This window comes from Arachis ipaensis, chromosome B07 (assembly GCF_000816755.2).
Source record: "Arachis ipaensis cultivar K30076 chromosome B07, Araip1.1, whole genome shotgun sequence".
Classification (NCBI taxonomy): Eukaryota; Viridiplantae; Streptophyta; class Magnoliopsida; order Fabales; family Fabaceae; genus Arachis; species Arachis ipaensis.
The window spans coordinates 1,682,567-1,696,405 of NC_029791.2; the positions used below are offsets into that span (position 1 = coordinate 1,682,567).

Genomic DNA, 13,839 nt, shown 5'->3' on the forward strand with positions numbered 1-13,839 from the left:
CAGTCATGCAGACAGTGTCAATAACTTAATATTAAATTATTAATATATACCCCGTTAGATAATCCAAAATAAATCCATAGTTATTCCTTCATGAAGGATTCAACAATCAACAGCAGCATCAAATTAAATGAATAAACTATATATAAACTACATACATATAATATATTTATATGATTTATTCTGAAAGATTTGATGCTTCAATATATATTATTATGGAAATTAATATCATATGATATTGTATTGTATCATAAGCATACATGCGTGGCACGCATGTCACATGCAGCAAAAAAGAAATAAGATCACTCATGCATGAATCATCATCGCCAACCATGCATCATGCATGCATGCATTATTGAGCTTCTGGCTAATGTAGGTGTTATTTTATTTTATTTTTTCTGGTTTCTGGAAATAATATATCACTCGTAAATGTGAATTAGAAAATAGCTTTTTCTTATCAGAATGTTTAACCGAGTTTGGATAGTGTTATGAGAAACATTGATACAATTGATACATTATTTCTTAAAGAGAGAATTATTACTACTTAAAAATAATGACACTCATATAATAATAATAATAACACATGCATGAAAAAATCTAATTCAGCTTTATTAAAGCAAGTTTATCTACTTTACCGTAATAATTTTATTTGGTTTTGATTTAAATATAAGTTAAAACCTGTATATAACACTCAATCAAACATTGATACATTATTTCTTAAAGAGAGAATTATTACTACTTAAAAATAATGACACTCATATAATAATAATAATAACACATGCATGAAAAAATCTAATTCAGCTTTATTAAAGCAAGTTTATCTACTTTACCTTTTTAATAGTAATAATTTGGGTAATGCTAGGTAGACAAAAAAAACCGTCAGAATTTACCTTATTTAGCATTAATTAATTGTAATGAATGCAGGTAAGTTATGATTGTTTTTTGCTGATTTTCTTTAATTACCAAACATTTTCGTAATAATTTATTGAGGGTCTTATTTTAATTAATTAAAAAGTTTAGCTAACATATATATCTTTAAAGGGTAATGCTAGATAGACAAAAAAAAGGCAGAACTTACCTTATTTAGCATTAATTAATTATTACAATAATTAATAAATATTAAATAAGGCAAGTTATGACTATTTTTGACTGATTTTTTTTTGTTACCAAATATTTTCGATCTTTAAAATACACTATAAGATTATTATTAATAAAAAATTTAATTTCTTTATTAAATATAAAATAAACACATACTTTTAAATTTTTATATTTGCAATAATTTTTTAATTTATAATATAATATTAAATTATTAACATTTGTCTTTACCGCATAAGATAGATAAATTCTTAATTAAATAGGGCTAATATGGCCAATTTTTTAGATTCAGATTTCAACATCATTTAATAATATTTTAATGGTGGGATTCTGAGAATTTGATTTCTTCACTTCTTCTTAATTCTCATAATCTAATTAATGCAGCATTCATTAGTTTTATATGTTTCCATCGGCGCCACCAAAACACAATCTCTCTGTTTGCATCCCTTTTCTGTCACTTTCTGAAACTGTGTTTTTTTTTTCTCTCTGTTTTTTTCCTGGGAAAATTAGCCACCACTGTTTTTCCTTTTCTGACTCAGTTCGAACCTCCTTCCTTGATTCCTTCGTTCTTCCTTGGCCACCACGTTTTCCCTTTTTCCAAGGAACCCTTTTTTTCACTCCTTTGACTCTCTCTCTCTTCATTCTTTGACTTCACACTATATGATAGCTGCTTTATTTATAGCCTCAAACAAAATCTTATTTTCTCAAAAACTCCAAAAATTTTGCTACTTTCTGACACCCTTTTGGCAGAGCTTCACAGAACTTCAATCAAAGAAGCAGCTTTCTTTTTTCTTGTTTTAATTCTATTCTTTTTTTCGTACACGTAATAAGTAACTACACTATGTTTTCTGTGAACTCTGCCACCGTTTCTTTTCTCCTCCAACCACTCTTTCTTCATGCTTTCTCGAGCTTCCTCCACCTCTTATTGGTGGTGGTGATTTTGGTGTTGTGGATTTGGAAGAAAGTCAGAGTGGGAGCTTCTGCTACTGGATATGAGTCTAATAAGACTAATTATAATAAAAAGGCTCTGTTTTGTTCTGTTTTTGCTTCAGCATTTAACCTTATCCTATGTCTCTTTAATTACTTCTATTGGTATAGAAGTGGTTGGTCAGAAGAAGAGCTCGTGACTCTTTTGGATTTGGCACTCAAAGCTCTTGCTTGGGGTGTTGTTGGTGTTTGCTTACAAAAAGGTTTCTTCTTCTTCTTCAGTTCCGGTGATAGTAGGTTTCCATTACTCTTTAGAACTTGGTGTGTCTTCTACCTGCTTGTTTTTTGTTATTGTTTTGTAGTAGACATTGTTCTTGTGTATGAAAAGCATGAGGCTTTACCTGCTCAGTACTTGGTTTCTGATGTAGTTTCAGCTTGTGTGGGTTTATTCTTCTGTTACTTTGTGTGTTTTGTGAGGAGTGAGTGTGAATTTAGCACTCTTGAGGAGACTCTATTGAATGGTGATGCCCATGTTAGTGATAATAAGAAAGGGGCTGAAACTGTTACCCCTTATTCAAATGCTGGAATTTTCAGCATTCTTACATTCTCTTGGGTTGGTCCTCTTATTGCTGTTGGCAATAAGAAGACCTTGGACCTTGAGGATGTGCCACAACTAGATAGCAGCGATAGTGTGGTTCGAGCCTTTCCGAAATTCAGAGAAAAGGTGGAGGCAGATTGTGGTGCAGTTAACAATTTGACCACAATTAAGTTGGTGAAGTTGTTGATAATCTCGGAGTGGAAGGAGATTCTCTTCACAGCAGTTCTTGCATTGCTGAACACTTTGGCTTCTTATGTTGGTCCTTATCTCATTGATGCTTTTGTTCAATACCTTGATGGACAAAGGCTATATGAGAATCAGGGCTATGTTTTGGTTTCTACATTTTTCTTGGCGAAGCTTGTTGAGTGTTTGACTCAGAGGCATTGGTTCTTTAGGTTGCAGCAAATTGGACTTCGAATGCGAGCACTACTTGTGACCATGATCTATAATAAATCATTGACACTTTCATGTCAATCAAAGCAAGGCCATACTTCCGGGGAAGTAATCAACTTCATGTCAGTTGATGCTGATAGGATTGGTGTCTTCAGTTGGTACATTCATGATTTGTGGATGGTAGCTCTGCAAATTTCTTTAGCCTTGTTGATTTTGTATAAAAGCCTTGGCCTTGCTTCAATTGCTGCATTTGTTGCAACCATTGTTGTAATGTTGGCAAATGTCCCCTTGGGATCATTGCAAGAAAAATATCAGGATAAGTTGATGGATTCAAAAGATATAAGAATGAAGGCAACATCAGAGATTCTCAGGAACATGAGGATTCTCAAACTTCAAGGGTGGGAAATGAAGTTTCTGGCTAAGATAACTGAACTCAGGAAAACCGAGCAGGGCTGGTTAAAGAAATTTGTTTATACATCAGCCATGACCACATTTGTGTTTTGGGGTGCTCCAACATTTGTATCTGTGGCTACTTTTGGAACTTGTATGCTTATGGGGATTCCACTTGAATCAGGGAAGATCTTGTCTGCACTTGCTACATTCCGGATTCTTCAAGAGCCTATATATAATCTTCCAGATACAATTTCAATGATAGCACAAACTAAGGTTTCTGTTGATAGGATCTCATCATTCCTTCGTCTTGACGACTTGCAGTCCGATGTTGTAGAGAGGCTTCCTCGCGGTTCTTCTGATAAAGCAATTGAAGTGGTAGATGGAAATTTCTCTTGGGATTTATCTTCACCAAATGCAACATTGAAGAACATAAATCTCACAGTTCTACATGGCATGAGGGTTGCTGTTTGTGGTACTGTAGGATCAGGCAAGTCTACATTACTTTCCTGTATATTAGGAGAAGTGCCAAAGAAATCAGGTATCTTGAAGGTGTGTGGAACAAAGGCCTATGTTGCTCAATCGCCATGGATACAAAGCGGAAAGATAGAGGATAATATATTGTTTGGACAGGAGATGGATAGGGAAAGGTATGAGAAGGTACTTGAATCTTGTTCCTTGAAGAAGGATCTAGAAGTTTTGTCCTTTGGTGATCAGACAGTTATAGGAGAACGCGGTATCAATTTGAGTGGAGGACAGAAACAAAGAATACAAATTGCTCGTGCCCTTTACCAAGATGCTGATATATATTTGTTTGATGATCCTTTTAGTGCTGTGGATGCTCATACAGGATCTCACCTCTTTAAGGTAACTCAACTCTTCTATAATTTAGTTCTTCCAACATGATTGCACATCATCCATCACTATTTTAATAACTGAGTTTTTCTTTTTTGTTGTATATTAGGAGAAGTACCAAAGGTTTCAGGAACTCTAAAAGTGTGTGGTAAGAAAGCATATGTTGCTCAATCACCATGGATACAAAGTGGGAAAATTGAAGATAATATATTGTTTGGTAAGAAGATGGATAGGGAAAAGTATGAGAAGGTTCTTGAAGCTTGTTCCTTGAAGAAGGATCTTGAGACTTTGTCATTTGGGGACCAAACAATTATAGGTGAACGTGGGATAAATTTGAGTGGTGGACAAAAACAAAGGATTCAAATAGCACGTGCTTTATATCAAGATTCTGATATATATCTATTTGATGATCCTTTTAGTGCTGTTGATGCTCATACAGGTTCTCATCTCTTTAAGGTAACTCTTTTTCTGTTATTTACCGTGTGCACTATGATCTGGCCTCTTATGCATAATATAAAAATATGAATAACTTTTTTTAACTAATCTTTTTCTAATTTATTTGTGGATTGACAGGAATGTTTGTTAGGCCATTTGAGTTCAAAGACAGTAGTTTATGTTACTCATCAAGTAGAGTTCTTGCCAGCTGCTGATCTCATCTTGGTGTGTATTTCTTAAGAATTTTGTTTTCTTAAACTCTGAAAAGTGTTGTTTTTTTTTAATTCCCTGACTAATGTTATAATAATGCCTTGTTGGTAGGTCATGAAAGATGGGAAGATTACTCAATGTGGAAAGTATAATGACTTGCTTAATAGTGGGACTGATTTCATGGAACTTGTTGGTGCACACAAGAAAGCGTTGTCTACACTCGAGTCTTTGGATGGAGGAACAACATCAGATGAAATAAGAACCATGGAAGATGGAAGTGTTTCTAGTGCTAATGGAAGTATTAAAGAAAAAGAGGCAAACGGATATGAGCAAAATGGTAAAACAGATGAGAAAGATGAGCCAAAAGGCCAGCTTGTTCAGGAAGAAGAAAGGGAGAAAGGTAGAGTTGGATTTTCAATCTATTGGAGATACATCACGACAGCGTATGGAGGAGCTCTCGTTCCTTTCATATTGTTGTCTCAGATTCTCTTCCAAGTTCTCCAAATTGGAAGCAACTATTGGATGGCTTGGGCAACTCCAGTCTCACAAGATGTGGAGCCACCTGTTGAAGGAACAACTCTTTTGGCTGTCTATGTTGCTTTGGCCATTGGAAGTGCATTTTGCATCCTTTCTAGAGCCATGTTTCTTGCCACGGCTGGTTATAAGACAGCTACTATACTTTTCAATAAAATGCATTTCTGCATCTTCCGTTCCCCAATGTCATTCTTTGATTCCACTCCGAGTGGTCGAATCCTTAACAGAGTATGTGCTACACTGCTACTCCATTCTTTTAGTTTTTAAGATAGATATGATTTTTGTATCTTAATTGCTTTTAAAGTTTGGATATAATGGTGTTCTGCAATCTGTTCTATGCAGGCTTCCACTGACCAAAGTGCAGTAGATACTGATATTCCTTATCAAATTGGTTCGTTCGCCTTCTCCATGATCCAGCTTGTAGGAATTATAGCAGTGATGTCCCAAGTTGCATGGCAAGTTTTCATTGTCTTTATACCTATGATAGCAGCCAGCATATGGTATCAGGTATTAATTGAATCATTATGCTTCTGCTAATAAAGATGTGTATATTATCAAATTTGAATTTGCAGAGGATTTGACTCCATTAAGTGATCTTATATGGTCCTAACTAACCTGTAATTCTGCAGCAATACTATATACCATCGGCTCGAGAACTATCACGTTTGGTTGGAGTATGCAAAGCTCCAATCATTCAACACTTTGCTGAAACAATTTCTGGTACATCAACCATTAGAAGCTTTGATCAGCAGTCTAGATTTCAGGAAACAAATATGAAATTGACCGACGGCTATTCTCGGCCAAAGTTTAATATTGCTGGTGCTATGGAGTGGTTGTGCTTCCGATTAGATATGTTGTCATCTATCACATTTGCCTTTTCCTTGATATTCTTGATATCTATTCCTCAAGGAGTCATAGATCCAGGTATATGATTCAAATATTCTATTTATTATCAATAAAAAAAAAATATCAAATTGCATAGGTGATGAAGGATTAAATGTAATTGTTTTCTTTCCATCTAATTTTGTGATTGAAGGCATTGCCGGTTTAGCTGTTACATATGGTCTTAATTTAAACATGATACAAGCTTGGGTGATATGGAATCTTTGTAACTTGGAGAACAAGATTATATCAGTAGAAAGAATACTTCAGTACACTTCCATTCCTAGTGAGCCTCCCCTTGTTATCGAAGAAAATCGACCAGCTCCTTCTTGGCCATCATATGGAGAGGTTGATATACATAACTTGCAGGTAGTTAAAGATATAATATTTTGTAAGATTCCATGCAAGCTTCTAAATTATGTCAATAGTTTTATTATTTCATAAAATGTTTGTGCCATAGTTGTAACTATTCATTGTCAATGATGAAGGTTCGTTATGCTCCGCACCTTCCATTTGTGTTGCGTGGCCTCACATGCACATTTCGCGGAGGACTGAAAACTGGGATTGTTGGGAGAACAGGAAGTGGTAAATCAACTCTTATACAAACACTCTTCCGAATTGTTGAACCAACCACAGGAGAAGTTATGATTGACGGCATCAACATCTCTTCAATAGGACTTCATGATTTGAGGTCTAGACTAAGCATTATTCCTCAAGACCCAACCATGTTTGAAGGGACAGTCAGAAATAACCTTGATCCTCTAGAAGAGTACACAGATGAACAAATATGGGAGGTGGGTTAATTTTGTACTTTTATTTGTTAAATAGATGCACAAACAGAGTTCTAGTCAAGATTAAACATTTGATTTCTCTTTTAAAGGCCCTGGACAAGTGTCAGCTTGGTGATGAAGTTAGACAAAAAGAAGGAAAGTTGGACTCGCCAGGTTAGTATTCTAATTTTCATGAACATGATGAAATAGTACCTCTATCCTGAACTTATTGCTAATGTAAAAGTTGATGCTGCAGTTAGCGAGAATGGCGAAAATTGGAGTATGGGTCAGAGGCAATTGGTGTGCTTAGGTAGGGTGTTGCTTAAGAAGAGCAAGGTATTGGTGCTTGATGAAGCGACTGCATCAGTTGATACTGCTACAGACAATTTGATACAACAAACTCTTAGGCTACATTTCGCCGACTCAACAGTCATAACCATTGCACATAGAATCACTTCTGTTCTTGACAGTGATATGGTCTTGCTTCTTCATCAAGGTAAGAACTAACAAGTACCAATTATTCATAATTAAACTCTGTTGTACCTTGCTGATTTCCCCATTTCTGATTTTTTCATTGTAAATTAATTTAATGCAGGATTAATTGAGGAATATGATTCACCTTCAAAATTGCTAGAGGATAGATCATCATCTTTTGCTCAACTTGTTGCAGAGTATACAATGAGGTCTAAATCCACTTTTGAGAAATCTGCTGATCACTGATTGAAAAAGGGTGCAAAATACCAAAACTTAAAAGTTTCTTGACAATGACGAAAATTCAGGGGGAATTACAATCTAACTAGTAGAGTAGTAGTGCTCATGATTCTTCTGTCATTTGAAGTTGTGATAGAAAAGTGTATTTAGTAAACCGTAAATGTTTGGTAAGGAAACATAATTAGTTAAAAATAGCCAGAACTTGTTTTATTTAATATTCATTAATTCTAGTAACAATTGATGAAACAAGTTCTTAAGCTTAATTTTTGTCATATATATCCATCATATGTTATTTTTTTTCAAAACAAATTGCATTGAATAAATACTCTCCTGCAACTCTTTTTCTCCTTTGACTCATTCAAAGACTAAAATGAAATTATTTTCTAACACATCCATAACGCTATGTATTTTCATATGTAGTTTCCATTCATTGCATGCATGTATCTCTTTTGTCTTGGACGTCTTTTATATTTCCTATGCCCATTAATTTCCACATATAACATTTTTGTATTATATATTGACTTAGGTTTCAGGCTTTCAGCTTGTATTATAATAATAATGATATTCCCGTCTTATATAATTTGTTCCTTAGTCCTCGGAAGAAACACAGGAAACGAACATATAACTATTAACGTGAACTAGAATGAGACATCGCGATAAATTAATGATAGTATATAATAAATATTAAAAATGATTATGTTTTGTAAAATTAAATTAAATGTATAAATTAAAGTTAAATTTAAAAGGTATTTTATTTAAAATAATTTATAGTATAAAAGATTTGAATATTAGAATTGTATGTACAAAATAACATTTTTATTTGGTGGTTTGATTTTTGTATTTGTTTTAGTTGATGAACTTAATCTTCTTATGTGGCGCTCGTCTTCTTTTTTTTTTATTGGTTGTTGTTAGAGTTGTTATTTTCTTCTTTCTTTGTAAGTTCTTGTGAAGGCATGTTCTTTATGAATTATTGAGTTATATGCACTTTCTATTGTATTGTTTGTTCCATCTTTGCAAGTATGTTCTTCTTCCGAAGATGTATCTTGAATTTGTATAGTTTTCTTTTTCCTTAATCTCTTGATGTGTATGTGATATTCGTCTAATGATATTAGTGTTGGCGAAGTTGGTTCCTATAATCAATGAATAATTTAAATTAGAAATAAAAATGATATCTAAAATAACTAAAATAAGTACTTTTTTTTTAGTATTACCTGTTTTATTTGTTGTAATGGGGTTGAAATTTAGTATTTTTGGTTGGAACAAATGTTTTGGTAACAAATGGGTGTTAAAATTTAGTGTTTTTGGTTTGAATAAATATCTTGGTAACAGTGTATTGTTGAGAACTTTCTTTAAGATTAAAATCATTTACATTGACTTCAAATATAAGTGAGGTTGCACAAATTTTTCAATTGGGGTAATGTTTCAATGTCATTACTTTTCTGGAGTGCCATTAGATTTGAAGCAGTTGTACCCAACAATTTTTTTGCTTCGCCATCAAATAGTACAAAAGTTGTTGTACCACTTTGATTTGAAACCTTTAATTGAATTTTGAACCTAAAATAAGTATTGGGTTAGTAACTAATAATTTGATAGATGTGATTATAAAAAGTATATAGAGTTACCTTATTGTTGGATATTGTGGTGTTTGATTATATGTGCCACAAATGTAGTTATCTCCTTTTTTATATGCTTTTTTCATACACTTTTCACATTCAACCTAGTTATCTCCATTGAGTAAGTTTGAGATGTTGTGTAGTTCATAAATAAATTTTTTGTGCTAAATTTGATGTAATTTGAAGGAATAGTGATAAGAGACTTATATAAGTAGTTCAAATAGTATGGAATTTGAATATTTGTAACGTAAAATTTATTATGATTAATAATATTATTATGACATTTGTAATATGGATGTTTATTACATTGAATGAATTATTTATAGAAATTAATAAATTAATTACTGGAGTAATAAATTTCTTGTATTGTTTATAACGGTAAGATATAATAAATATAGGAATATGAATTTAATGTTTTTGTAAGTTACAAATTTGGTTAGACACTATTAATTTCTAATTATTGGCATTGGTAATTATTATATTATTTTTTGTATATTTTATTTTTTTCATTGATTTGGAAATAATAGATGATTTGGCAAAAATTGAATGGTTGATTTTAAAATTTTGTCAAGTAAGTGACATGACGTTAATAGAAGAAGAAAAATAGCTTAAAAGTAATGTAGATAAACTTATGTATCTACTTTTATATATTAAGAATAGATAGATTGATAAATTGGGAGGGTATGAATATTATTTGGTACCGGTAGTTTTCAATATAGAAATCATGTATGTGAATGTGATGGGTTGGCTATAAATACATGGATCTTGATTTATGATCTGAGCCATATAAAACTATCAAGGAATAATCAATAATGATGTTGGTGGTTGTTAGAGTGGTGGTGTGTGTCCACATATTTATGCTGTTTCACTTTGCATGTTTGTCTTCTCATTCATGCCATCCAGAAGAGAGTTCTGCCTTGTTTCACTTCAAGATCCAACTCATTACTAACACTACTTTTTTTTATGGATGGTATGAGCATGAATGCCCCAATGCTTATCCAAAGATGAGTACGTGGGACAATGGGACAGATTGTTGTTCATGGATGGGTGTCACGTGTGATTCTCTGTCTGGTCACGTGATTGGCCTTGATCTAAGTTGCAGTGCACTTGTAGGTATAATCCATCCTAACACTACACTTTTCCATCTTACTCATCTCCAAACACTCAACTTTGCTCACAATCATATCTATAATTCTCAGTTGTCATCTCAGTTTGGTGGGTTTGTGAGTCTCACACACTTGAATTTATCTTATTGTCAGTTTAAAGGTGATATTCCTTCTCAAATCTCACACCTTTCCAAATTACAGTCACTTGATCTCTCTTGGAATTCTGGTTTAAAGTGGAAAGAAACCACTTGGAAGAGAATGCTGCAAAATGCAACTTCTTTGAGTGAGATTATATTGGATGATACAGACATGTCTTCCATTAGCTTAACACCAAGTCATTTGTCCAATTGGTCTTTCTCTTTGGTTACTCTTAGTCTTAGTTATACAGGGATAAGAGGACATTTGACAAGTCAAATTCTCTGTTTACCCAATCTTTATGAGCTCAATCTACATGGAAATAGAAACATTCAAGTCCATGTTCCAAAGTTGAATTGCAATACGTCTCTTAATTTTTTAGATCTTTCATGGTGTCAATTCTCAGGATCACAAATCCCTTCTTCCTTTTCTAACCTCACAAATCTAACTTCTTTGTACTTGTCTGGAAGTGAATCCAGTGGTTCAATCACATCCTGGCTCTCAAATCTTCAACATCTCACTCACTTGGACCTTTCAGACAATAGATTTAATGGTCAGTTTCCAAAAGTACTTGGTCAATTCACCAAATTACAAACACTCATTCTTGCAGGTAACAATTTAGGAGGAAAGCTATTGCTATCTTCATTAGCTAACTTAACTCAAATTTCTCGATTGGATTGTTCTCATAATAAGTTTCAGGGATCTCTTCCTAAAAAAATAACAGGTTTTTTAAGTTTGACTGAATTGATTTTAAATGATAACTTATTAAATGAGACAATTCCATCTTGGTGTTTCTCCTTACCATTTTTAACATCCTTAGATCTATCAAATAATCAGTTTACAGGAAATATAAGTACAATCTCATCCCATTCCTTGCAGTATCTATATTTATGCAGGAATAAATTACAAGGCAATATTCCAAAATCACTATTTAACCTTGTAAATCTCACTCACTTATGTTTGTCATCAGCCAATTGGAGTTATTCCCTTCATTTACCACTTTTTTCCAAGCTTCAAAACCTTCAAGTCCTTTCTCTTTCAGGTTTTAATTCATTTTTATTAGATTCTAGAACCAATTCCAGTTATAATAGGTTCTCCAACTTAGTAGCATTGCAGTTGCTTCAGAGCGATTTAACTAATTTTTCCAAAATCTCATGGAAATTTCCAAAGTTGCAAATTCTCGAACTCTCAGAAAATAAACTTGAAGGAAAAATTCCCAAATGGATACATGATTCACATTCATTAGGGTATTTGGAACTTTCACATAACCAGTTGTCATCAATAGGCCAATTCCCATGGTACCAACTTGTATACCTTGACCTTAGTTTCAACCTGCTAACTGATGACAATATTTCCTTCCTTTGCAATGCAACTTCTCTCCAGATTATCAACTTGTCGCACAATAAGTTCAGAGGCACCATTCCACAATGTGTTGCCAATTTATCTTTCCTTATTGTTTTGGATCTACAGACAAACAAATTTCATGGCACTTTGCCAAGTAACTTTTCCAGGAATCTCAACACATTGAATCTCAATGGGAACCAATTAGAAGGTCATTTGCCTAGATCTCTGTCCAACTGCAAAGATTTGATGGATTTGAATCTCGGCGACAATCAGATAGAGGATACATTTCCACATTGGCTTCAAAGTTTGAATTTGGAAATATTGGTTTTAAGATCCAACAAGTTTTATGGGACGATAGTCAGCTTCAAAACCAAAGATGTGTTTCCCAGTTTAATTATTTTTGATATCTCATCCAATAAATTTAGTGGCCAATTACCAAAAGGTTTCCAAGCCATGAAGAGTGTTGTTGGAGCAGAAGTGCAAAGCAGCTTCTATTACATCCAAAGTGGTTATGGCTATATACTAGGCTCCATTGACCTAGAATACCATGATTCTGTGACTGCAACAATGAAAGGGCTTAGAACCAATCTTGAGAAAATTCCAAATGTCTTTGTAAGTATCGATTTATCAAATAACAGATTTGAAGGAGAGATTCCAGATGATTTTGGAGAACTTCATGCACTTATAAGCCTTAACCTTTCCCATAACAGCCTCACTGGTCCTGTTCCTCACTCTCTAGGAAATTTGGCAAACCTTGAATCATTGGACCTCTCCTCAAATTTGCTTACAGGGAAAATTCCTGATGAGTTGACCAATCTGATCTTTCTTGAAGTCTTGAATCTTTCCAGCAACCATCTTGAGGGATCAATACCTCGAGGGAAACAGTTTGATACATTTTCAAACGATTCCTATGAGGAAAACATGGGCCTATGTGGATTTCCATTGTCAATTGAATGCAACAACAATGTCCCTCAACAGCAATATCCATCTTCTGAGGCTGAAGACAAGTTTGGGTTTGGTTGGAAACCAGTGGCAATAGGATATGCATGTGGAATGGTATTTGGAATTGGCTTGGGATGCTGTGTTTTCTCAAATGGAAAACCTCAATGGCTTGTGATCATCTTTGGAGGCAAAAGAATTAAAAGGAGGAGCCGTGGAAACCGGCGTGCAAGAACAACTTAGTGGCCACAACTTCTGCATGAGAAATCTGTTTCAGGTTTTTGTTGTAACATAAATGTGCAATAATTAAGTTTGTATGTTATGCTGCTGTGTCTTTTTATATTTCGTTTGAGGCTTTAATTTGGTTGTTTCTGTTTACGTCTTTTTATTTATATTTGTAAGTGTATTGTTACATGTATATGATGCTGCAAGTAAATTATGATATTTTTCTTTTTTTCGTGCATATCTAACAACACTCATTGATTTTGCTTCATTCTACTGGTTAGTGTTCCAACTTCTAACCAAGCACACATTTGTCAATATCTTAAGAAATCTATTTCTCTATTTTAATTTAAAGTTGGCCATCAAAACTCAAAACGGAGAAGATAATTGTTACAAAAACAGATACATTATAGTGATGAGAAGTTGAAGAAGAAAAAAGCACAGTAAGAAGCAGTTTTTGCAATAAAGCTAGGTTCTGCCTTCTTATTGTTTTAGAAGAGGGTGCTTGACTTTTAAATAAAACAGAAATAGATTGGAACTCTTATTTAATGTTGATCCATCTAGATTTTTCATTTTCATGAATCTAAAAAATGCAATTTCAGATTGTACAACTAATCACTATTACTTTCTCGATAACTATAATTAATAAAATTGGACATTGGACATAAAGTCCAATGTTAAAT

The 13,839-nt window shown here is 33.6% G+C and overlaps 2 protein-coding genes across 3 annotated transcripts; both read left to right on the top strand.

Annotated features, from left to right (window-relative positions):
- LOC110262356 (ABC transporter C family member 3-like) lies at positions 1,505–8,060 on the top strand. 2 transcript variants are annotated; one of them, XM_021106894.1, is made up of 11 exons: positions 2,170–2,306; positions 3,013–4,267; positions 4,829–4,915; positions 5,012–5,662; positions 5,777–5,941; positions 6,064–6,358; positions 6,471–6,685; positions 6,805–7,110; positions 7,197–7,260; positions 7,343–7,582; positions 7,682–8,060. In XM_021106894.1, the coding sequence occupies exons 2-11, from the start codon at positions 3,035–3,037 to the stop codon at positions 7,804–7,806; spliced, it is 3,381 nt and encodes a 1,126-aa protein (XP_020962553.1). In that variant the 5' UTR covers positions 2,170–2,306; positions 3,013–3,034; the 3' UTR covers positions 7,807–8,060. The 2 variants fall into 2 exon arrangements, with proteins under 2 accessions (XP_016165921.1, XP_020962553.1); XM_016310435.2 differs by having other exon boundaries at positions 1,505–4,267.
- LOC107609497 (receptor like protein 30-like) lies at positions 10,021–13,266 on the top strand. The gene has a single exon (XM_016311488.2). It carries the CDS (start codon positions 10,223–10,225, stop codon positions 13,175–13,177), a length of 2,955 nt encoding a protein of 984 aa, XP_016166974.1. The 5' UTR covers positions 10,021–10,222; the 3' UTR covers positions 13,178–13,266.

What these genes read in the sequence shown, in the direction of transcription:
- LOC110262356 (XM_016310435.2), top strand. Translation starts at nt 1,934, where the DNA reads ATGTTTTCTGTGAACTCTGCCACCGTTTCTTTTCTCCTCCAACCACTC. An exon ending in GTGGTCGAATCCTTAACAGA is followed by an intron (nt 5,663 to 5,776) that starts GTATGTGCTACA and finishes TGTTCTATGCAG; the next exon opens with GCTTCCACTGACCAAAGTGC. An exon ending in CAGATGAACAAATATGGGAG is followed by an intron (nt 7,111 to 7,196) that starts GTGGGTTAATTT and finishes TCTCTTTTAAAG; the next exon opens with GCCCTGGACAAGTGTCAGCT.
- LOC107609497 (XM_016311488.2), top strand. Translation starts at nt 10,223, where the DNA reads ATGATGTTGGTGGTTGTTAGAGTGGTGGTGTGTGTCCACATATTTATG.